General features: G+C 41.2%; 6 protein-coding genes across 12 annotated transcripts; 2 read left to right on the forward strand and 4 right to left on the reverse strand.

Annotated features, from left to right (window-relative positions):
- Positions 1-96: 96 nt before the first annotated feature.
- On the reverse strand, positions 97-2822 carry hay (ATP-dependent DNA helicase hay). Its single transcript, XM_011310765.1, has 2 exons — positions 2615-2822; positions 97-2493 (listed from the first exon to the last, which is right to left on the reverse strand). Exons 1-2 carry the CDS (start codon positions 2643-2645, stop codon positions 152-154), a joined length of 2373 nt encoding a protein of 790 aa, XP_011309067.1. The 5' UTR covers positions 2646-2822; the 3' UTR covers positions 97-151.
- Positions 2823-3642: 820 nt separating this feature from the next.
- On the reverse strand, positions 3643-11627 carry aPKC (protein kinase C iota type). 7 transcript variants are annotated; one of them, XM_011310770.1, is made up of 8 exons: positions 11538-11627; positions 10766-10850; positions 10349-10575; positions 6885-6935; positions 6269-6354; positions 5908-6190; positions 5285-5737; positions 3643-5214 (listed from the first exon to the last, which is right to left on the reverse strand). In XM_011310770.1, the coding sequence occupies exons 2-8, from the start codon at positions 10819-10821 to the stop codon at positions 4538-4540; spliced, it is 1833 nt and encodes a 610-aa protein (XP_011309072.1). In that variant the 5' UTR covers positions 10822-10850; positions 11538-11627; the 3' UTR covers positions 3643-4537. The 7 variants fall into 7 exon arrangements, with proteins under 7 accessions (XP_011309072.1, XP_011309070.1, XP_011309071.1 ...); XM_011310768.1 differs by lacking the exon at positions 11538-11627 and adding an exon at positions 11165-11527; XM_011310769.1 differs by lacking the exon at positions 11538-11627 and adding an exon at positions 10953-11527.
- Positions 11628-11865: 238 nt separating this feature from the next.
- Positions 11866-14514, forward strand: morula (anaphase promoting complex subunit morula). Its single transcript, XM_011310774.1, has 4 exons — positions 11866-12406; positions 12475-12713; positions 12791-13226; positions 13294-14514. The coding sequence occupies exons 1-4, from the start codon at positions 11890-11892 to the stop codon at positions 14451-14453; spliced, it is 2352 nt and encodes a 783-aa protein (XP_011309076.1). The 5' UTR covers positions 11866-11889; the 3' UTR covers positions 14454-14514.
- A 5-nt stretch (positions 14515-14519) lies between these two features.
- Arpc3A (Actin-related protein 2/3 complex, subunit 3A) lies at positions 14520-15583 on the reverse strand. Its single transcript, XM_011310775.1, has 4 exons — positions 15426-15583; positions 15116-15295; positions 14853-15048; positions 14520-14777 (listed from the first exon to the last, which is right to left on the reverse strand). Exons 1-4 carry the CDS (start codon positions 15429-15431, stop codon positions 14623-14625), a joined length of 537 nt encoding a protein of 178 aa, XP_011309077.1. The 5' UTR covers positions 15432-15583; the 3' UTR covers positions 14520-14622.
- A 93-nt stretch (positions 15584-15676) lies between these two features.
- RpL15 (ribosomal protein L15) lies at positions 15677-17246 on the forward strand. Its single transcript, XM_011310776.1, has 5 exons — positions 15677-15765; positions 15991-16171; positions 16465-16601; positions 16789-16899; positions 16995-17246. The coding sequence occupies exons 2-5, from the start codon at positions 16000-16002 to the stop codon at positions 17187-17189; spliced, it is 615 nt and encodes a 204-aa protein (XP_011309078.1). The 5' UTR covers positions 15677-15765; positions 15991-15999; the 3' UTR covers positions 17190-17246.
- A 40-nt stretch (positions 17247-17286) lies between these two features.
- Swim (Secreted Wg-interacting molecule) lies at positions 17287-21697 on the reverse strand. Its single transcript, XM_011310777.1, has 8 exons — positions 21445-21697; positions 18922-19229; positions 18794-18857; positions 18532-18727; positions 18183-18478; positions 17914-18113; positions 17699-17853; positions 17287-17609 (listed from the first exon to the last, which is right to left on the reverse strand). Exons 1-8 carry the CDS (start codon positions 21462-21464, stop codon positions 17481-17483), a joined length of 1368 nt encoding a protein of 455 aa, XP_011309079.1. The 5' UTR covers positions 21465-21697; the 3' UTR covers positions 17287-17480.
- Positions 21698-23181: the final 1484 nt, after the last annotated feature.

Here is a 23181-nt window from a genome sequence, read left to right on the forward strand (position 1 = left end):
AATTCCCTGTATAACAATCAGAAATGCAGTCAGAGTGCCGTTTCTCCGTCTCGAATAAAAATGAAGGAAGGACTGTCCCGAGGAATTCACCATTGCTTTATCCAAATGAAAAATAATTTATTTCTATTATTTATTATTTACTGTCCTGGCATCAGCCCCTAAATTTCTTGAACAAGGGATGCTTGTTGGCTGTTGATGAAGACGCTGACTTCTTGTACTCGTAGTAGACAGCGTCATCAGCTCCAGATAAAGAGGCCAAATTGCCAGCCTTTCTAATCACTGGTCTTAGCCCCTCTCCAGGGATCCTCTCCTCGTCTGCGTCAGTGTCACTGGCAGAGAGAACTTGCTGAAGAAGTTGGGTCTGCTCCTCACGAGTTTTGTAGAACATATCTGGCTCTCCATCCATTCCAGCCAGTTTTGTAATAACTTTGTAGGCATATCCCTGATTAACGAGGAATCTCTGCCTCTTCCTCGAGTAGTTCATTTCCATGGTGTCCTGGGAGACGAGAGTGTAGAAGAAAGCATTGTACTCTTCTGCAATTGCTCCTTTCTTCGCTCGAAGGATTCTCCCCAGTCTCTGGGCCTCCTGCCTCCTGGAGCCTCCATGCGAGGATATCTGGATCAGGACGTTGGCCTCGGGCAGATCAAAAGACGTGTCTGCAACTTTACTCACGAAGATCGTGTTTACTTTTACGTTGAACTTGAAATTCTGGAGAATTTGAATCCTCTCATTCTGGCTGGTGGGCCCATAGATGTAGGGCTTATTCATTTTTATGGCGTAGTGCTTCAGAGCGAAGACGTTGTCCGAGAAGACGATTGTCTTGTCTCCTCTCCTCTCGTGGTATTTTATGAGATACTGGCAGGCTCGGAATTTATTTGGATTCATGACGTAGAGGAGAAGTTTTCTCGTCATCTTGCAGCTGAGGTATTCTCGGTAAAACTCTGGGGTCATGGGGCACCAGACCTCAGCACACTGCACCCTGGCGATGAATCCCCTCTTCTGGAGCTCGAGCCAATTGGCCTCGTAGAGCTTAGGACCAATGAGGAAATTCAGGTCTGCGATCTTGTCGTCCTCCCTGAGGAGAGTGGCTGTGAGGCCGAGTTTGCAGTGAGACTGAACAATTGTCAAGACTCTTCTGAACATTTTAGCTGGAATCGTGTGAACCTCATCGAGCACCATTATTCCCCATTCCTGTTCCTGCAGCCACTTCATCGTCTGCTCTGCCTCCCAAGATCTCTTCTGGGTGTGAGTTATCATGGAGTACGTTGTCACGAGGATGCCACAACCCATGGGCTTATCCTTAGCTTCACTGGTGAATCGACAGATCATGGAGTCATCGGCTGTTGACCACATCTTGAACTGCTGCTTCCACTGCTCGACTGAGACACCAGAATTGCAGAGTACCAGGGCTCGTTTACGAACGGTACAGCAGGCTGTAACTCCCACCAAACTTTTCCCCGCACCGCAGGGCAACACTATCACGCCAGATCTAGCTCTACCATTTCCAAACATCTTCCTCAAACTTTTCTCCTGATAAGGCCTGAGAACAGCCGAGGGCTTCAGATCAATATTGATGTCTGGATTGACTGTGTCATTTCTAAAATCGTACTCTGCCAGTAATGGATACTCCAGCTCAATGCACCTCTTCTGAATGACTTCGATCTTCTCCTGATTCACCTCGAAGCTCACAATCTTCAGCCGCTGCTCCTCCTCTTCATCCTCGTCCTCTTTATCGATTTTATCGTAAAAAGTGGTAATATCCTCGGGTACTACTGCCTCCGAGGATATCTCTGTCGTTCCATCCTGGACCCCTGATCCCCCAGCCTCTGGGAGGGCTTTTGCTCCAAACTGAAGGGCTTTGCTCTTCCCCTGGATGCTCGTTATCAAGGCATCCTTATCACTCTCATCCACAGCTTTTCGCAGTCTGCAGTTCTGGATCACTGGATCCTTCAGTAACTTCTGCAACACCTCAGGATACGGTGACTCCACAAAGTACTTGTTGTGCTTCAACACTAGTTTCACTTTGCCATAGGACAGGGTACACAATTGGATAAACTCAACGATCCCATCGGGAATACTCGTCTTGCTGAGTCTCTTCAAGTACTCGATGATGTCATGTGTCTGAAGACCAACACTGACAGCTGCATACAACGAATAGGCTGTCAATTTGTACTCGTGAATGTGCTCAGGTCGACAGACAGGCTCGGATATGGCGATGAGGAAGTCGTGTGCGTGTTTATAAACTGGAGAAAAGGACTCGAGAAATATGTGGCCATTAGGAGCCACCCAGAGAGGTCTTGAAGTGTTGTCTGGCTTCAGTATCATCTGAGATCTGTAGTCTTTGGCACCAAACTCATCCTCCAGGGCATTCTCATCCAATTTCTCAGCGTCATTCTTCGCTGCATCTGGAATACCCTCTGTCTCCATTCCATCACCAAAATCATCCTCATTGTACTCCTCTTCTTCCTTTCTCTTCTTCCATTTACCTCGATCTGCAAGAGTAATCGACTTTATCAAGGAAAAACGATGTAAGCTAATGTTAATTTCATTTATAATTATTTTCCTGTGATTATTTCAATTATTGTAACACTATGAGAGGTTAGGGATACGTACCATCTTTTTTTACGCGTTTTGGAGGTCCCATTTTTTTGATTTTGACTGGGAATAGTTTTTTAAAAGTGGAATTACAGTTTTATTTGATCATATCATATTTTTATTCAGCAATAACACTTAAAGTGAGACTACATGACTGAAGAAATGTCACGACTTGACGTGTGCAAACAGCAAACGATTTCCTACTGTCGGTTGGAAGTAAAGTTGGAGGGGGGACAAGGTATTTTGATTGTCTCCAGGAAATGCAGAAGAATAAAAAGATAATTTCGTAATTACTGTTTCTTTATTTTATTCTCCTCCTATATACATATTTAAATAATTGAGCCTATTTGTTAATTTCGTGTCGCTGATTATAAACTAATTATCCTAATGTTACGTTTTCTCCATTACTATTGAAATCTTCGATCAAATATATATAACCGTATTTAATTCACTTAGTTATATACATATAATCTATTCTGGGATTAATGAAGGTGTAATTTTCTAAATAGAAATTAGTCGTTAGTTATTTTCGTGTTAGCCAAATAATTCACTAGAGAATGTGTTTTTTTTGTGATATATCATGTCCCTGTAATAAATTAATAGCTGCTTGGGGAAATGATAAGGGAGAGTTTATAAAAATACTATGAAATGGTTCTAGTGCAATTCCAATTTTTTCGTTTGAGTTTATTAAGTACCTAAAGTGCTGATAGGTACGTTTGCCCAGCCTTAAAATCATAATTACGTCGATTTGTTATCATTAGTCCATTGGAAACCATAAAAAATATATCGATTACGTTCTGCAGAAAGGAAATGGGAAAATCAATGCAGTTGTTATCGGTAGCATCGATTCGGGAAGATATTACGGAAATTTTCTCAATTTATCCTCCAATTTTTCTCAGTTCAACAAATTCTCTTTCTACTTTAGATCTTATTCTTGAATACTGTAATATGAGTATTAATATACAAACTATACAATAATAACAAGTTTTTAAATGCAAAAAACTTGGAAAAATCAGTAACATCATTTACTAAGAGGACCTTCTTTATTTTTTCATCGTCTTAGACTTATAAATCACATTTTGCATTTTCTTTCTGCGTATCATTTAGTCAATTCAACGGTTAAGAACAATGATCGATCAAACATTTGGAATATTAAATAGATGTTGACTTTTTCCATTTTCCTTTCTCATTAAAAAAAATCTCGAGAGATTTTTCCAGGTACCTAATTAATTTCCCCAGAAGACTATTACTCAAACATTTTCATAGATTTTTTATGTTTGTTATGATCTCTGCTATAATACTCGATAATTTATAAATATTTATACAGTTGAATGCAGCACCAACTGGAAGGAATGTGAATAATTCTTCAACGTTTGAATTTAAAAAATACGTGAACAAGGAATGATTGAATTTCATTAATTCTCACTTTCGTTTTTCATAGCCACTCGTGGGTCAGCGAAATGAAAGAGAAGGATATGAATGTCCTCAAGGAAAAAAAAAGGAGAAGGAAATAACGTGTGCCAATCCCTAATGCAGAGGTAGACAGAACATTTGCTTCAGGAGTTTTTTCCTCGAGTTATCCTCCTCCAAATCCTTGACCCTATCGTAATCATCCTCACTCTCATCCCCAACCTCTCCATTACCACCAGCATTGCACACAATACCAACATCCTCGATTCTCAGGGCATAAGAAAAATCCGGTTTCTCGTAATCAATGAAACCCATCCCATAAGGATTATAATTATTGTCATCATGACAGTTAAACATACCATGATAGTAATCACCTGAAAAGTAACTCGGTGGATGATTTGTGCCAAAATACTCATGATGGGAATGAAAGTTCAATGTTGCAAGCCTGTCCTCTAGCTCGCAAATATCATAGGGTAATTTTGTTCGGTGTAAATAATTATGATGATAATCGTAATCCCAATAGTTCTCTTGTCACACACAATCCTCGAGAGACATGAGTAGAGGATTCACGTACTCAAAGCCCTCGAATTCACTCTGATCAATTTTTTCGATTACCCTAGTGTCATCTGGGGTGAGATGAACCGGTTCGTTAGTGAATTCAGGTGGAAAATTCTCAAGATCCCTCTCGGACTGTAATTTTGGCTCATAAGGAGGTGTCACTTGCTTCTGCTCCAACATTGTCCAGTCGATGGCCTTGAAGAAGGCATGGGAGGCGATTTCAACGAATGATTTTTGTCCCTCTGCACAGCCCAGTCGATTTGCTGGATCTTTATTGAGGAAGCCCTTGAGAACGGAAGCTGCTTTGACAGATAGGGACCTGGGGATTCTGATAGTCTTTTGGAGAATTACTTGGAACAGGTAGTCTTCAGTGTTCTGATCTGGATTTTCAGAGGCTCCAGCAATGTCGAAGGGACTCCGACCTGCCAGCATCTCGTACAAGAGGACACCGAGTGCCCACCAGTCCACGGAGAAGCTGTAGTCCTCCCCTCGGAGGATCTCAGGTGCGATGTAATTGGGAGTTCCACAGAATGTCGCTGTAGTGTCACCCTCACGAACCCCCTCCTTGCACATACCGTAATCTGTCAACTTCACGTGCCCCTCGTGATCCAGGAGAACGTTATCAAGCTTCAAATCACGATAGATAATTCCTGTAAGAAGAAAAATAAATTGTAAATTGCTTGAATTCTATTTTTTATCCCTCTTCATTGGATTTCTCACCCTTGTTATGTAAAAAGTTTAAGGCGAGACTTATTTCCGCAGCGTAAAATCGTGCATGCTCCTCGGGAAGACGACGTTGTCTCTGCATGTGGAACATCAAATCACCTCCACGCACAAACTCAATGACAAAGAACAAACGCGATGGGGTCTGGAAGCAAGAGTGAAGTCCCACGAGGAATGGATGATTGGAGGCAGTCTCAAACACATGTTTCTCCGTCTGCACCCAGTCGATGTCCTCATCATCGGTTACCAGTGCTTTCTTTATTACTTTCATTGCGTAAATTCTCCTCGTGCGTTTCAACTCGACCATAAGTACTTTAGCATACGAGCCACGACCAATCACACGAATCAGCTCAAAGTCATTGAGGGAATACTGTCTCTGCATGTCATTACCACCATCAGCACCTGCTATGGCGTCCAGGGCAAGCTCCTCGCCATCATCACTGCCGGAACCTGCTCGTAAATAATGGGAAAAATAAAGTTCAGGTTTAATTTAATTAGTTTTTTAAAATGAAACTGAGAATAGAGTTTGGGACGAAGTTTGGGTGGGAGTTTGCAATGAAAAATTCACAGTGCTATTTTAGCTGAGATTGAATGAGAGGAATTATCGATAAGTGACTCACGTCTGCGAGCTTGTTCCTCGAGTGGTGGAAATTCAGTGGATTCATCCTCCAAGTGGGCTGTTGGACTGCACTGCGGTGAATCCGACTGTGCTTGATCGCCATTGCGGTCAGATGACGAGTGGTCTGGTGTGTGTGGTGGTTGTTGCTGCTGTTGAAGGCTCAAGCACGGCTTCCGTACGACTTTGTGACACTTCTTGTGTACCAGAAGTTTACACTGAATACACTTGAAGCCCTGTCGTCCCAGTCCCCAAATACGGTCTTGGCAGAACGCGCAAAATGCTCGCTAATTAGAACAAAAATACATTCATTTCAGTAATCACCATGTCCTCCGAATCAAAATAAACTACAGGAATAAACTTACGCGGTTGAAACGCTTCGCCTGGAATATATGACCATTCACTCTGTACAATTTTCGCCATCTTCTAGCCCCACGTCTATAAATACTTCCTGTTGAGACAATTCATGTAATTAGGAATAACATTAGGGAGTATAATTCAATTCTTGTAGTACAAAATATCGGGAAAAATCGGGGTTTCAATTCCCTAGGCGATTATAAGGTAATTATCACTCGAGGTAGTGAATACAGTTGTTATTAATTTACTAGGCCAGCACAGAATGGACTTTGGAATTTACCGAGTATTAACGACTGCAGGATTATCATTTTAGCTCGGAAGTCCATTGGTGCTCGCAAATATTATCAAAATGAACTGATTTATATATAAAGTACTGAATTGACGAAGTAAACATTCGCTCGAATCGACTTTCCCGGCAGCAGTAAACAAATATTCGACAATGCCAACTCTAAAGGGCACGATATATCGATGAATATTATCCTGGAATTAAGCCAGGTGAATCAATTAAAATGGTAATAATTCATCGTTTAATGTCAGTGGGTGGTGGTATCATTTCATCTGTTCCAGGAACTTTGGTAATTGTTTCTGGGAAATTATGGAAATGAAAATTATCGGTGTACTTACTGTCTTCCCCCTGGCATGGCATCCCCGGGGCTGGTGGAACATTGGGAAAAACTGGAACAATAAATGTTTAACGTAGTTGTTAGTGTCAATTACAGATAGTAACGAGATAAGAGCAGGTGTGTGAATTGAATCTAATGGATTTCATCGAGAATTTGATGATCTAGAGTACAATGCGCTGTATGGGTTTAATGGATTCGATTGTGCGCTGTTAAATCGATAAAAAAAAAATTACGAGGGTAATTAACTGGTTTACTCGTTACGTGAGTACCTGGGTACAGAACAGAGACCTTGGCGATTATTGAAGCCCATAAGTAATCCCGAGTATAAATCAGGATGACCGTACATTATCGGTATCCCAAACATTATATCGTTGGTATAAAAGCTCATCCTCGTGGAGGATGATCGGAGTATGATCGGATAATTGGAACTAGTTTTTCGCCAGCGCAGAGTCATCCCGAGACTTATGATACAGTACTGACAACAAAACAATACGAATTTCTCCTCGTAGATTTTATCGGGCTTATCTCTACCTGTAAGCGGATTTGAGTCTTAATTCTTGAAAGAGTGATTAAAAGTTGACCTCATTTTTTTTTATTCATCTGTCAAAAAAGCGCTGGGGCTTGAGGGTTGAGAGTAGGAATATTCTTGTACTCCTCGCTATTCTACCCTCCATTGTTACCCTCGACCTCGTGTTAGTTTTGTATTTAAAATACGAGTTGTGAAGAGATTAGAATTAAGCCGGAGTAATGTGGGGAATATGGATTGCTCACTTGTCATCCTGAAACATGCGCTCTTTTTTACGAGAGTGAGAAAATTTTTCAAGATGTTGGGGATAAAATTCAGGGGCTGGAGAAATTATTATGGAGAAAAATAATTGAACAGGGGGAAATAAGGGCATGCGAGAAATATCGAGGTCTCCAATGGCATGAAAATAGAGTTCTATATGTTTAGGAATGAGAGTGCGCATCTCCACGAGATCGAGCGCCACCAAGAACTCATACATCTAATATGACCTAATACCTCCATGCTTATTTGGCCACGCCTGTTTCTTTCCCATCGCCAGGAAATGAGTACATTTCAGCTATCCTCGAAAGGACAATTCTCAAGTGAATGCAGATCGCGTGATATCTCCGGGGGAATTGATTTCCCCTTTCCAATTTTCTTATTTTTATTACAGCCCCTCCCGACCCCAAAAACGGCAACAGTGTCGCGATATCTTTATCATTTTTTATCTATTTATTTTATTGAAGACAAATGTTTGATCGAACCGAGAGGTATATCCTGTCCCGAATGTGTTTAAGCTGTTGGAATCGATAAAGGTAGTGATCGATGGAGAAATTAAATTATAGGTGGGAGGGGGAGAATAATTGAACGTGTGATTGACACGAGATATACTTTATCACGAGTGCGATAACTTGAGAATAATTAACGAAAGGGTAATTGAAGTGGGTGGGGAGGGGGATGATAACGTACCCCACTTGATGTCATCGAGTCGAGCAGTGGCATAGGGAGGGCGTGGTGCTATTGGATAATGTTCAGATGCAAGTGATGACATAGAGGTGCCAGGATCAGCCGGTTGGGCACAGGGGCCATGAACAACACAACAACCAATTCCAGATAAGCTGGTTCTGCTTGATTCGTAAATAACTTCGGGTACTATTATTTCATCGCCAATTTCCGTATCTGTACCATCGTCATCTTGGTGATCTGGACGATCGAAGCGCAGGGATCTGTGCCCCTTGAGTCGACGATCAAGGGATGACGTTGCTGCTGCACCCGTTGATATTGTGTGACACAGTACATCGGTGTGGATGAATTCTTGGCAATGGGACTCGTGTTTCTGGGGATAATGGAGGCCCAGGGTGATGTGGGGCTGCTCGTACTCGGCTGAATCACTACCTGGTGATGGTGGATAATTACTCGTGCCTGGTCTACCCATTAGACCCGAGGATAATGTAAATTCATTGGGTAGACTTGATGATGTTCCTGTTGATGTTGCACCCTCGATCATACCTGGGGTACGTTTACCGGCTGCGACGGCGGCTGCTGCTGCTGCTGCTACTGAATATGTATAAAAGCCACCACCCTGGCTGCTCAATAATTGACTGGTATCCTCCGATGTTAAACCACTCAGCTCTGAACTCTGCACCCCTGAACAGCTCTGAACACCCATTACTTCACTTGGTGTTTGATACTGCGACTGGGATGATTTATCCTTCTCCCGACGGGGCGAACGGCCACGATCACTTACTGATGTCGCGCTCCAGTAACCCCACGCCATATTTTATTTTATTTCACTCAACACTGATCTGTACTCGTTATCTCTAATTTAGAATAGGCTGATTGTTCGGTTTGCGGTGGTGATAAAATTTGATATTTGGATTTATTATTGCTCCGGGGTACTCTCACCAATGGACTAATTGTTTAGCGCCACTCCTCGATTTTCACCCACTCGAGGTACGTCCCCTGCCGGCTAGGACCGATCGATCCTCCAGGAGTTACGTTTTCGGCGGCTGATTACAGATATCAAATTCATGTATCGGTTAACAGGTGCACGATTTCAGGTTTTTTTTTTTAAATTCAATTTTTGTTACTTTTTTTGTTAATTTCTGTGAATTTTTTGTCACTCGATTTTTGGTGGAATTTTATTGGACATTGGAGTGATCCTCCAGTGGTGCTACGGATCGTTGACGAGGGGTTCGGGATAATATTTCGTTAAAAAATATAGTTCAGGTGGATTGCCTGAGGATCCACCGAGTACCGCACACTCGGCCCGTGGAATGGCTATCGACTGCGGCTAGAGGATGTTACTTGGGTGCCGCCGCCCGGCGCAGGCCATTTCGGCTGCGCAAACTCCAGGGGACGAGCAGTTGAAAAAAAATCGCGCAAGATTTCTTTTTTTTCTCTGCCCAGGAGTTGGAGGGCTTATCCAGGGGGGCAAACCACCACTTGGAGATCGTGTGTAGGTGTAATTAGAGATCGGTGACATGAGTGATAGAATGGATGATGGGGAGTTCTCCTGTGCTAGAGGTGTCAAGGTTTTTAGGACGATCTTTGTATCTGGGGAGCCAGTGTGTGATGAGTGGTTCATTGTGTGCGTCAATGGGAGATTCTGAGGCGTGGCCTTTGCGGTATATCATGCTGTATCATTAAAGATCGAGGTTGTGCATCAAAAACTCTATTATCCCTGTATCCAAAGGGATTTTATGGAATCTCTATCATCGTCTGTCGGGGATTCAAGGGGGGATTTGATTTATTTTATTCATTTATTCTGTAGATATCTGGAAATTCGGGGAAGTCTTATTCGATCGAGAGATTTGAAATTCAATAGGCGATTGGTAAAGCGAGATAAGTTGAATTTTAAATATTATTAGAATATCTCGGATTGTCTGTTGATAAAATTGTTTTTTTAACGTTTCAAGGATACCTGTGAGGGGGAGAGCTCCGGATATGTTTAAACTCACCGTGAATTGTTATTCCTGTGTCCTTCTCGAGCTCATAAATACGAAGTACCTCATCCAACTCCTGCTGTGAGACAATGCGACACGGATCGCCCTCATCATCGACCCATTTCATCGTGAATTGATCTCCACCGGTGCTGGTTGCTGCACCAAATCCGCATATCGTCCGCATTTCCTCCCGCAGGCTGTCAACCGTTATACTAGGCGTGATGTATGTTATGTGGACCTCCCTGTCAAATAATCACACGTCATGAGTACCGCTCCAGATATTTCTTCCAATGGGATTTAATGAGCACTGGGAATTACAATGCTCGTGATTGAAATATCATTTTCAATCTGACAGTTGTGGATATTTTCATTGCGACAAATCCTGTCACTAGAGACATGTCACCGATTGAACTAATTAAATTACGTATTTACCCATTGTACACTATTTTAACTCTGATGTCTGCATGGTCACTCGTCTGTGTGGGCATTTTTGCTCTGAAGGACCTCACCACTTTGCCTGCAACACCATCAACATCTTGACATCACAAAAAAAGGATAAAAAAAATCAAAACCAAAACCTTCATCCATTATTTCATTATCTAATCAGTTCTCTCATTACCGAAGATACTTTTACTCATTATTATGGGGAATTTCAATCTCAACACATTTCTCTCACATATTTTCACCCCATGAACTCTAGAACTCCATTCACATTATTGTGGAGAATACGAGAGAGTGGATTTAGCACAGAAGTACAGCTTGTATTTTTTTTCTCAGTGTCTTAATCGTTTTAACATTACGCAGAGTCCCACACAAGTATTTCATACATACCTACGTACATACACATACATGGATACATTAAAAAAAAGAAGAGAGAATGCAGCGTTGAAAAAAACTCTTGACAGCCTCAAGTGTTCGAGAGGAATGATAATTAATTATTCAAAAGTACTTGTGCCGGGGTAATTTATATTCTCGGGGGTTCTCGGATGAAATTAAACAGTGTAACACCGACACCCGAGTGTTCAATGTCTTCTGACGAAATCCACCCGTTTCAGAGAAAATATAAGACCTGTATGACTCAAATAATGAAGCCCATACCCATTTAGTTGTCTTTGATCTCAATTGAAATGAATGGATGAGTGTTAAGTGGGATAGAGGGAGAGAGGTAGAGAGAGAATGGAGGAATCAAAATAAAAGAACATACCAAATAAAACCGGACAACGTCAGAATGAATTAAGACAGTTTATGATTGTTGAAATATTTTAATTGGTAAACGACGCTCGTGGTGTTCTGGTGTGGCCCAGAGCTGGAGAGGTTCTGTGATGGAAGCCAAGGGGCATTTACAATTCGCGGCTGTTGTCTTCGACCAATTCACCAATCAGCTGTCAACGTGAAAGGGCGCCCAACTTTTGTGTTTGGATTTTTTTCTATTCAGTGGAATTGGTGGAATTGGTGGAATTGGTGGAATTCAATCGATCAACAACCTTCAAATTAACCTCATTTGTCAGACTCGTCAATCATTGCTGTTTGTGATGAATCAGTGATATTTCGAGGAAATGTCTGTCGATGGAATTAATGCCGAGGGAATTCTTAGAGACGTCAGACACGCATTTCCCATTCTAGAGGGTAAGGTGCAGTCTCAGTGCTCCGATGATGAATATTCCAGAATTCTCGAGGGAATTAAGAGAGCTAACGTTGCTGATCGTGTCAGGGCTGTTGTCATTGAGGAAATTAAGTTTCATATCCGGCAACAAGTGGCACCGGCGTTTTGGTCCAAATTTTCTGGGAATTTCGATGAGGAGCAGGGATTCGAGCAGTTTAGGAGGGCTGTTGATGATCTGTACTCTAGGCTTTTGGAGTTTTTGCCGCTTTTGAAGCGGCTCGAACCTCTGGGGGTGGTTAATGAGGCACAGGGTAGATTTCAGGGTCAGAATCTGAATATTCTAGCTCAGTTCAAGCTGATTGTGAGGTCCACGTTGTTGAGTCAGTTGCCCGTGGCTCATGATGTTATTATTGAGCAGTTCTATAAGATTGCTCTCAATGTGTTTTGCAATACGGATTCGTTGACAGTTGGTGAGTCTTTCGAGTCCTCAGAAGTCTTTTGATGTCTTTCGTATTTATTTGTTTTTGATTTTTGATAGACTCTGGGGAAGTGGCGGCTTTGCAATGCGCTGGATGCAACAAGGAAGTCGACAGTTGTCAGTGTCAGATGATTGTTTACATGTTTCATGAGACCAATCGAAAGTTAATTGAGCTGGAGCTGTTGGAACGACTCGTTGGCAATGTCCTGACCTCTCTCATCTATGTCAGGATCAGGGATCACGTTCACAGGGTCTGCGACAGGTCTCTGGATGTCTCCCAGCTGTCGTCTCTGGAAACTGTGAGGAAAAAACAATTGTTAAAGTACATTCCTGGATTAAATTTTATGGATTATTATTCTGATCATTCTTTCTCCAGTGGCTGGAGACGGTTGTCCTGAGCTGGCTAACTCGCATATTTTCCGGTGGCTCCTCGAAGTCGGTGTCATTGGACTCGAAAATCAAAGACGCTATATTCAAATTCAAGAGGAAGCTATCGTATTATCTGTACGAGACTTACACGAATATCAGGATTTCCCAGTTATTCAATATAATCATTGAATATCCAGACTCTCAACCGGCAATTGAAGACCTCCGGATTTGCCTTGAGCGAACTGATTTGAGAAAGGCTCTGATAACGAGTCTCCAGGAGGCCCTGAAGACTAGGTTACTGCATCCTGGTGTAAACACTCCGGATATTCTGACAGCTTATATCGCAGCTATTAAAGCTCTCAGGCAGCTGGATCCAACTGGAGTTCTGCTGGAGACTGTGACAGAACCCATCAAGTCGTATTTAAGGAGTAGAAGTGACACAGGTGAGTTATTGGAAGTTGTCACCAATCGGCAGAGAATTACCACTCGAATTTGTGTTTTTAATTTCAGTTCGATGCGTCGTAAGTGGTCTCCTGGACGATTTTCCCAGTGATCTAGCTGACGAGTTAGTAAAAGGGGAATCCCTCCAGCTGGATGATGGCTCAGTCGATGAGGAGAATGAGGACTGGGAGAAGTGGATGCCAGATCCGGTGGACGCTGACCCAGCGAAATCCAATCAGAGGAGGATGTCAGATATTATCTCGATGCTTGTTAATGTTTATGGCAGTCAGGATCTCTTCGTCAATGAGTATCGCACTCTTCTCGCTGATAGGCTTCTCTCCCAGCTGAATTACCACACTGACAGGGAGATTCGGCACTTGGAGCTGCTGAAGAGGAGATTCGGGGAGAACCAGCTGCATTATTGCGAAGTTATGCTCAAGGATATTTATGACTCAAAGAGGATCGATGGGTTGATCCAGACGAATCCGACTTACAATACTGGGGAGGAGTCCTCTTCAGGTTCTGGCTTCTCCACTTCAGCTCTGATTCTCTCCGCTCAGTTCTGGCCGCCCTTCAAGGAGGAGTGGAAGTTGGAGCTTCCCAAGTTCGTGCAGAATCAATTGGATAAATATGTCAAGACTTTTGAGACACTCAAGGGGAACAGGACTCTATGCTGGAAGCCACATCTGGGAAATGTCAATTTGGAGATTCAATTGAGGGACAGGAAGGTCGATATCAGTGTCACTCCCATCCATGCGACGATTATCATTCATTTTCAGGAGAAGAATCAGTGGAATGTGGAGGAGCTCGCCGAGGTAATGCACGTCCCTCCCACCATCCTAAGGAGGAAGATATCGTTCTGGGTGTCTCAGGGACTTCTCAAGGAGATTGAGAATGACGTGTTCCTTCTGCAGGAGGACAGCAATACGAAGAATAGATCCGTTGCTGAACAATGCGTCGAGGAGGAGGAAGTGGAGAGCGTTATGGCCAGTGCAAGTGACCAGAGGGAGGAGGAACTCCAAGTCTTCTGGAGTTACATCGTTGGCATGCTGACAAATTTGGATTCAATGCCTCTCGAGAGAATTCACCAGATGCTCAAGATGTTTGCTTCCCAAGGGCCTGGAGCTGTTGAGTGTGGACTCCCAGAGCTCAGGCACTTTTTGGATAAAAAAGTCAGGGAGCATCAGTTGCTCTTCTCCGGGGGGCTCTATAGGCTGCCCAAGCTTTAACCATTTCTAGGGTTTCAAAACGTTTTTGTATGTTTTCAAAAAATAAATTCAGAATTACGATTATAATATTTTGCCTTAATGGATTTATTTCTTGAGCTTTTCATTTTGTATAAAAGAAAAATTATTGAACAAAGTGAGAAATAACTGTAAAGAATTTTTGGCGTAAGTTTTATTGCCCTGGACGTGAGAGAGTCTTGTCCATGAACTTCTTCTTGGCAAAACACAGCCACCATTTGCTGGGTTTGCCGTTATCACTGTAGACTCTTTCCACCAGACGAGCCGCTGTTTCTTGTCTTATTTGCTGTAGATATTGCCTCATTTGATCTGGAATGATTTTTATCCGCAATGTATCTTTCAAAAATTTGCGCAGGGAGGAAATTATTGATCTGTGTAACTCACCAGCTTCTGTTGTACTACTAGGCTTAGCGTAAACTGAATTCAGAGGAAATCCTGGATCCCCTGGAATATCAAACTTTGAAATCGCGAGGGAATACATTTCATTGAGAGCTTGATTCTGATTTGCACATTTTTGGAGCTTTTTCAGACACTCTGTGATGTAAAGGGTAATGTAAATCAATACTCTATCGGCTTCACTCTGAAAAATACCAATTATTATAATCAAATGTGATACATTATATGTTTTAATTGAGATGTCCCCATACCTTAATTTCGTACGTCCTGAAGAATACATTAGCCCTAAAAAAATACAACGCCTCGTCGATGATATCCTGCTCCGTTCCTGGGGAACAAGGAGGGGCTGGGCCTCGGAAACTCGTCTTCAGTGGCAGTAATGCCAGATTCCCCAAGGAACTACCATCTTTGACAAAACTTGAATGATAAGCCTGAAAAAAAAGCAATTCACCATCAGCCCAACATTTTCCTTGAACGTCATCCACAACGGGTTACACCCATTTGATTATTAAATCTGACAGTGACATAGTGAATAAACAAAACAATAAAACACATAATTACCGGCATTGCGAATGTATTCTTCCTCTACAAGCACTTTTGGAGGACTCCTCCAAATGATCACTCACTTCTCAATATTTATCTTCACTCCATAAATTGCACTCTAATTTCCAAAAATTATCACTCCTTGGGGCATGAAGGGCATGAACGGCATGAATCACGGCGGACATTTATCCATTCTTTTTTTATCACCAGAGATAGATTTTACCGTCAGTCGTTCAGGGAACACTGGAAGAGTGAAATTATCATGAAGCTGGCAATCTCAGAACTGCACGCCACCTGGAGCTGCTAATCTTGCTGTTCCAAGATGGACGTTCTTTCCTTCGTGTACTGATCGTGCAGGGTGAGTGTCAGTGAATGATAATCCCAAATAATCAACGACATCCTTGATTTTTCCCTGAGCAATGAGTGATCAATTGAATGAGAATGAGATAATTGCCACGTTGATAGAAAAATTTTTATCTCGGGGGATTGATCAGTGAAAAAAAATACGCATAAATATTGCTAACCTCCTTTGGAGAGGCTCATCATCATGTGTTGATAATTATTTCATCGTGTTTTGTTGCAGGTTGACACGATGGGTGCGTACAAGTACATGCAAGAGTTGTACCGCAAAAAGCAGAGCGATGTGCTTCGTTTTTTGCTTCGAGTCAGGTGCTGGCAGTATCGCCAGCTGACGAAACTCCATCGGGCACCCCGGCCCTCACGTCCTGACAAGGCACGTCGTTTAGGGTACAAAGCTAAACAAGGTACAAATAATATCTCAATTTCATCATCAATCGCATGATGATTCGTACATGCACCACTCTTAGTTCTGCTCTGAAGATCATGTACGTCTGACGATTGTCCCACAATTTTTCCAAGTTATTCCACTCAATCTTATCACTTCAGGATTTAATCACAGGATTAAATGATGATTTGTACATGCACCACTCTTAGTTTTCTGTGAAGATTATGTACGTCTGATGATGATCCAGGGATTAGTTCAGTTTGTTTATATCAGGATGTGACTTGTTTCATTGAGTGACACTATTTGTTGTAGGTTTTGTTATATTCAGAATTCGTGTACGTCGTGGTGGACGCAAACGTCCTGTTCCCAAGGGTGCAACCTACGGTAAACCCAAGAGCCATGGTGTCAACCAACTGAAACCCACCAGGAAGCTCCAATCCGTGGCTGAGGTAATTAATCCTTCCCTCGAATTGTTGAGTTATTTGTTTGAACTACTGAATGATGATAACATTTTTAGCAAAGAAAATTCATGATTGCATTTGCTTCCTTGGATGTCTGAATTTTATTTAACCTCCAAATACGAGAATTCAGGGTTTTTTAATCGTGAGAGTAATTGGAGGTGATTTGATATTTTAGGAACGCGTTGGCAGACGCTGCGGTGGCCTGAGAGTCCTCAACAGCTACTGGGTAGCCCAGGACTCGTCCTACAAATACTTCGAGGTCATCCTCGTCGATCCTGCCCACAAGGTCAGACTTTTATTCATGAAAATCATGAATGTAATGGCGAATTTATAATATAAATTATACAAGTGGAGGAATAATTTTTTACTTTTGGCTTTCAGGCTATTCGCAATGATCCCAAAGTAAACTGGATTTGTAATGCTGTACACAAACACCGTGAGCTACGTGGTAAAACTTCATCAGGTAGAAGCTCTCGAGGATTGGGCAAGGGTCACCGTTTCTCACAGACAATTGGTGGCTCACGCAAAGCTGCGTGGCTCAGGAGGAATTCTCTGTCACTCCGAAGAAAACGATAAAAAGTTATCAATCGCTTGTCATAAAACAAAAATAAAAATCGTTTTTCTAAACGCCAATTGCCATCCACTTATTTAAAAAAATATCAAACTCTATCAATCACGAGGTAACGATATTTTTATTGATATACAAAATATATTTACGATCTAAACTACAATTATTTCATACATTTACACACATGGAGTACATACACGTGACATCACACAAAGCAGTAATGATTAATTAAATAACATTCGAGTGAAGTTATCGAGATTCGATAAATGCATTTTATTTCAATTTTTGGGGTATTAGCGTTAATTGTATGGGACTGTTTTGGGCCAGATGCCTAATACGTAGGACTCGATTTCACACTCGTTTCTCCCCTTTTGGAGTTTGAAGAAACCGTTTTCCCCCCAGTCTGAGCCCCAGGAGTTGGCGGCGATCTGAAATTGAGAATATTTCAAAAGTCCGTCGAATACAGAAAACAGAAAGTATTCGGGAAGTAATAAAATTTTTAATATCTCATATTTACCCAATACTTCGTCGGTGGACTATTTCCGTACAGCTCCTCCCCCCACCCCACTATCCTCACCGAATGATAACCTGTCGGGTAATTCTCAACGACTCTCGAGTGCTTGTAAATTCCCCGTTGATAGGTGAAGAAGTCTTGGTAGACTTTCATGGTAGCTATTGAAGAATTATAATTAAAATTCAACTGAGAGCTTTAGACTATTGATCATTGATTACCCTGCACTGGTCCTGATATGAGAATCTCCTGCATTATATCCGTCTCGTTCCCGAGACGATACGCCGGTCCAACTTTGTACAATTCCGTCCTGAAGGGATTTGGCGAGCGGTTGCAACCCGCACCGCGAAGATCTGTTCGTTTTCGTATTCTGCATTTGTCGTTCATCCCGGACCATGAGTAGCAGTCTTCATCGACTACACTAAAAAGTCATTAAAAGAATATTTAAAAAATAAATCCAGTTAATTTATAGATTAGGATCAATTGGTACCCGAATTTTCTCATGAAGAGCCAGGCACGGTCCAGGTATCCACCCCTGCAGCCCTGCTGTCCTCTGTTGTTGCAGGAAATCAGGTGCTGGGGACTGAGATTGACTGCCTCGGCTCCTTTGCTCATCAGTGCAAATCTGTCGGATGCAACTTGAGCCGTGGAGATGGCCCAGGAGGATCCACACCATCCCTGCTCCTTTATACCGGATATATCCCTCGGCCATTTCAATCTCGCGTCGAATTCTCGTGGCAGTGCATCGGGGTTGTAATGTCTTTTCACTGGATTCATTCGATACATCTGTGGAAAATATCTATTTATTTTCTCTTCCATTATTGAAGAACACCACTTACGGATTTCCCTGGATTCAGCGTTCCCAGTCTCAATTCAATTCCGTCGGTCAGAGTTCGTCCCCAGAACTTGGAATAATTTCCTGGTGTCCAGGACATGTCCCACTGAGACTCCAACTCCCTCAGCAAGTCCGTGTCCATCAGGCACCTCTTTTCGTCGCAGCGAATTTTCGCGAATTGCCCTAATGATGAACACTTGCTGGAATAAATGATTTATTAATTTTTTTAGTTAGTTCTCGCGGGGAAGAGGGAGAAATTGACGCACCAGATGTTGCAGTTGGATAGGAACGTCTCTCCGTGCTTGTAGTATTTTCCCTCGTGGAAACATTCTGAAATATCGTAATCAGGGAAATTATATTGCCCGATCTCTGGTGACTTGAGTGTCCAACTCACGTCTTATGTTTCCACCGAAGAGTGGATCTTCTGTGGGGAGTGTAATTAATTTACAGTGCGACCAGTAATCTGGACAGCAGTCCTCTTCCCTCGTTCTGTTGCAGAAATCATCGCAGTAGCAGGTGGTGCTGAGGATGGGCGCACCACAGTCATCTTGTCGTCCTGGACAGCATCTTCCAGTGTCAAATCGTCCAGCGCAGTAAGGACCCGGAGGCAATCCTGAATAATCAGGTATTGCGTGTGCTATTGCCAGCGACAGGAGGACAAGAAGACTTGCTCTGACTGTCGAACAAGTTCCTCTCGAAATTCTACGAAAAAGTTCAGTATATAATGCATAAAGCATTATTCTACTAAAAGCGGAAATTATGTTAAATTATTTATGAGTCTAGGTAGTAGACTGGAACCAGTGCAATCGTCCATCAATGTCTCTATTTGAAAATATCTTTTACGCAACACGAAGCACCGGTTTACTTTATTCAGGGCTTATTAATAGATCGATTATTTTTATATTTTCTCTGCACGGATTGTCATTGCGATTGTGCAAAGGTGAAGTAAATAATAATTTATTGTTCACTTTGTTCAAGTGCACGGTTTATTTCCTAAAGGAATTATTCTCAACGATTCGACGATTTCCCTGAATTTTCCAGAAGAAATGGCAACAATTAGATTAAACCAATACTGATAAGAATCGATACAAAAATAAATAATGAATTCTCAATCAATAAAAATTAAACAGAAATAAAAATAGTTAATTAATTAGTATGTCCTCTAGTAATATTGGTATGGAGAAATCGGATTACTGAATGAACCGTCAATTGATAAATTGATATTACTCAGTACCTAGTATCACTGAATGAATACTTTGAGGCGAAATGAATGGAAAACATAAACACAGATATTGGGAAATTGAGAAAAATATATTAGCCATCTATCTCGGTTCGATAAATGAATCAGCGCAACAGCTGATGGCATTGTAGTGACTACTGATTCGATAAATGATTGCATAGCAATCCGTTGACAGTGTAAATTGTCGACGTAATCACATTGAATGGAGCGACGTCATCGACGGATTGGAATAAACGATCGATCGAAGAAACAGATCGTTAACCAGAGAAATTTTCTGAGTGTAATTTAGATGACGTGAATAATCTCCACGATAAATTCCCAAGGATAATATTGTTAGATTCATCATCTTCACCCTCGACGTTGAGAATTAATGAATGATTTAATTATAGCGTCAAATAAAGCACCATGACACCGATTCATAACTGACAGGCCTAATTGGAGCAAATAATTTGTTGTGTGGTAAAGTACTGAAGACTTCAGTACCTTTTGCCACTTGGGCTTCTCCCAGGAAGAGACGTGTGCAGATGAAAACCGAGATAACAATTTAAAAAATAATTATAAAAAAAATGATGAATAAAAATTGCTGAACCCGTGACTCATAAAGTACTTTGCGGCTAGAGCTTCTTCATCTTGATAGTAAACGTTCTATTTCACGGGACATCCGCGTTAGTCTGGCTTTTCTCCTCTTTTTCTCGGCTTTTTCTCTCTCAATCTTCCGCAGTTCTGACCACAGGGTGAAATACCATTGAATCTTTATTTCATGCCAATGCCTTGAAGCATGGGATTAAGTCACCGAGTAAAATGCAAAGATGACGACTTTGGATTTGCCAATGACACGCTCAGACGATCTCCACAACCGCGTCCTGCTTTCATTTTTTCAACTCAGATATTTGGATTGAATTGTAATTGATTCAGCATGACGCTATGTAAATATTAACGCTTGCAATCTCTTGGGAATTTTTCATGCTGATAAGGGGAATGGGTGTTACGTGTTTGAGTGATGACGTTTATTTGCTGAATTGAAATTCCTGGGGAATTCGTTGGTATTGGGTTTGGTATTATTTGGTTAATTGGATTATTCATTCATCTGACATTTACGCATCTTCGGGGCGGTGGTGAGAGGCACCAGGAGTGAACAGCCTTGATCTTTGTGATGAATTTATTTAATGGAATTTTTTACAGCGAAAAATTTATAGTTTTAAATAATGATGTTGTGATGTATTTATGATTACTATCTACTCAGGAATTTCGCTTGATATATAAAACTCGAGTTATCACTCTCGCGTTACGAGATAAAAGTGGAAAAACCTCGGGGAGCCGCGGTGGTACCTCGGCCAGTCAGAATCTTCGGATTATTTAATTTTCCGAGTCCTGTCTTCTAACAGTTCTCCAATGATTCTCCTGTCATTCTCCAAAAATCCGACATTCATTTCTCATCCAGAATTACCGATTATTTATTATTTGCGGATTTATTACGGACCAATTGCGGATTCATTGCCGATTCACTGCCCATTCATCGCGGATTAAGAGCGCATTAATCACGGATTAAGAGCGGATTAATCACGGATTAATTACGGATTGATCACGGATTAATTGTGGTGGATAGATTTTTTTTTTTGATGACCAATGAGTTTGGGTAGAGTTATACATATACGTTATAAGACTAGCTGTACTTACGTGAGTTGAATGTTTCTCATTTTAAGAAAAAATGCACAATGAGTGCAGGTATCAATCTTCTTATCAGGTGCACTAGGGGTTTAACGACACTCTTTGGAGAATTGAGTTGGTCTGAATTGTGGGAAAATTTGAATTGTTCCCCTGTTGGACAGCAAGTGGTTCGCGACTCGAAAGCACAAGTCGCACTGACCCCCCAGCTGTACACGAGGTAAAGTCAACGTTGAAATAAGCCTCGACTATCACAATTCGGTTTAAAGCAACTCTCCAACGTCACGCCTTTTTATTCTCGCGCACTGCATTACGAGAGTTACAATTATAAACTCAATCAATTCCGGGGAGATATGACCCCCCCCCCCCCCTCCCCCCGAATCAATCAATTCGAAATACTCCTGGAAAATTCAGCTAGTGCAGAACTCCATTTGTCAGCTAGAGAAATTCTTCAACACCCAAATAAAACTTTTTCTTTAAAAAAAAGTGTTAACCACATATTTTCTGTTAATTAAAAAAATTGTACATATACATGATATATATTTTATACACATATTTTATATTCCATATATATAACTTTCTTTGATTTTAAGAAATGTGAATAAATAATTACAATCTGCAATCCAGACACAAATTTTTGCCTTTTGAAAAAATTGTTAATTACATATTTATTCCGTAAAAAATTTATATAGATGAAATGTACTTTATGCACATATATTTCATTGCATATATATAACATATATAACTTTTTTGGTTTTGATAATTTTTAATCAATAATTTTTTTAGTGTTTTATATAAGAGGTAAAAAATTATTGTTTATTAGCGCAACGCGATGCATTATTTATATACTTTTTATTATAGTGTGAAATATATGATGACTATACTGAATATATTGTTGAACATTTTTTTTTATCGAAAACATTTTTTTGCAGTTGCAGCTTCAAGGGGACGTTTCCTAATAGTTAATTAACTTGAGGATTATTAGCGCTATTTCCCCGTGATTTACGACTGACACTAGATTTTTTTACGATTCAAGGAGGCACTTTACCACAAATAGGGGGAACACTTAAAATTTTTTCTAGTATCGTTGCCATATTTTTGAGGCGTGAGATAATTTTTTTTTGGATTTAGTTGTGCGATTTGAATTGAGCGTTAATAATTTTTTTTCGTTGTGAATAATTTTGAGTAGATGGCTATTTGCATGGGGAATGAAGTGTTTGTGGTTGAAATATTCATCATAGACCCATTCTTCCCAATTTTACCCAATTGAATCCATCATGACTCCAGTCAATTGCTTGACGGGTTCAGCAAAAATACTGAGATCAAATATTCTCATTAATTTTTTTAGATTTTTCCGGAGGGAATTGCGAGTCTCGTATAAACTCGACTAAACACTAAATTTTTCATTTCTTTTATTTAATATCCACCAGTGGATCCATAAGAATTTGATTACACTGCTGAAGGGATCGGGTAGCACTTCCTGGTCATTTAGCTATTATTATGATTTCATTGTTCTCCAACAATGCCAATTCTTGAATCATTATAATTAGAAAACATTGATGCACGTGGAGAGAATTTAAGTGCCCGTGAATTCCCTGAGCCGTTCAAACTCAAAATATCACGTCGTAAACCGATTTTTATATATTTTTTTTCGGTTCTCGTGACCTTCGGGGTCGCGGTCGCGTCCCAAAATTGCTCAAAATGAAATTTGGGGCAGCGCATACTTTTAATGTCGCACTGTCTATTTTC

Source organism: Fopius arisanus, unplaced genomic scaffold (genome assembly GCF_000806365.1).
Source record: "Fopius arisanus strain USDA-PBARC FA_bdor unplaced genomic scaffold, ASM80636v1 scaffold00078, whole genome shotgun sequence".
Lineage (NCBI taxonomy): Eukaryota > Metazoa > Arthropoda > Insecta > Hymenoptera > Braconidae > Fopius > Fopius arisanus.

Bases quoted from the DNA above. Each gene is read 5' to 3' on its own strand.
- hay (XM_011310765.1), bottom strand. From the start codon at position 2,645: ATGGGACCTCCAAAACGCGTAAAAAAAGATG. The intron at 2,494-2,614 runs GTACGTATCCCT...TTACTCTTGCAG, and splicing joins AAAACGCGTAAAAAAAGATG to ATCGAGGTAAATGGAAGAAG.
- aPKC (XM_011310766.1), bottom strand. From the start codon at position 9,165: ATGGCGTGGGGTTACTGGAGCGCGACATCAGTAAGTGATCGTGGCCGT. The intron at 6,191-6,268 runs GTAAGTTTATTC...TGTTCTAATTAG, and splicing joins AGGCGAAGCGTTTCAACCGC to CGAGCATTTTGCGCGTTCTG. The intron at 5,215-5,284 runs GTGAGAAATCCA...TTCTTCTTACAG, and splicing joins AAACTTTTTACATAACAAGG to GAATTATCTATCGTGATTTG.
- morula (XM_011310774.1), top strand. From the start codon at position 11,890: ATGTCTGTCGATGGAATTAATGCCGAGGGAATTCTTAGAGACGTCAGA. The intron at 12,407-12,474 runs GTGAGTCTTTCG...GATTTTTGATAG, and splicing joins TACGGATTCGTTGACAGTTG to ACTCTGGGGAAGTGGCGGCT. The intron at 12,714-12,790 runs GTGAGGAAAAAA...TTCTTTCTCCAG, and splicing joins AGCTGTCGTCTCTGGAAACT to TGGCTGGAGACGGTTGTCCT.
- Arpc3A (XM_011310775.1), bottom strand. The intron at 15,049-15,115 runs GTATGGGGACAT...GGTATTTTTCAG, and splicing joins TCAGGACGTACGAAATTAAG to AGTGAAGCCGATAGAGTATT. The intron at 14,778-14,852 runs GTGAGTTACACA...AAATCATTCCAG, and splicing joins TAGTAGTACAACAGAAGCTG to ATCAAATGAGGCAATATCTA.
- RpL15 (XM_011310776.1), top strand. From the start codon at position 16,000: ATGGGTGCGTACAAGTACATGCAAGAGTTGTACCGCAAAAAGCAGAGC. The intron at 16,602-16,788 runs GTAATTAATCCT...TTGATATTTTAG, and splicing joins AGCTCCAATCCGTGGCTGAG to GAACGCGTTGGCAGACGCTG. The intron at 16,900-16,994 runs GTCAGACTTTTA...TTTGGCTTTCAG, and splicing joins TCGTCGATCCTGCCCACAAG to GCTATTCGCAATGATCCCAA.
- Swim (XM_011310777.1), bottom strand. From the start codon at position 21,464: ATGAGAAACATTCAACTCAC. The intron at 19,230-21,444 runs GTAAGTACAGCT...ACTTTTTCGTAG, and splicing joins ATGAGAAACATTCAACTCAC to AATTTCGAGAGGAACTTGTT. The intron at 18,479-18,531 runs GTAAGTGGTGTT...TATTTTCCACAG, and splicing joins CGCTGAATCCAGGGAAATCC to ATGTATCGAATGAATCCAGT.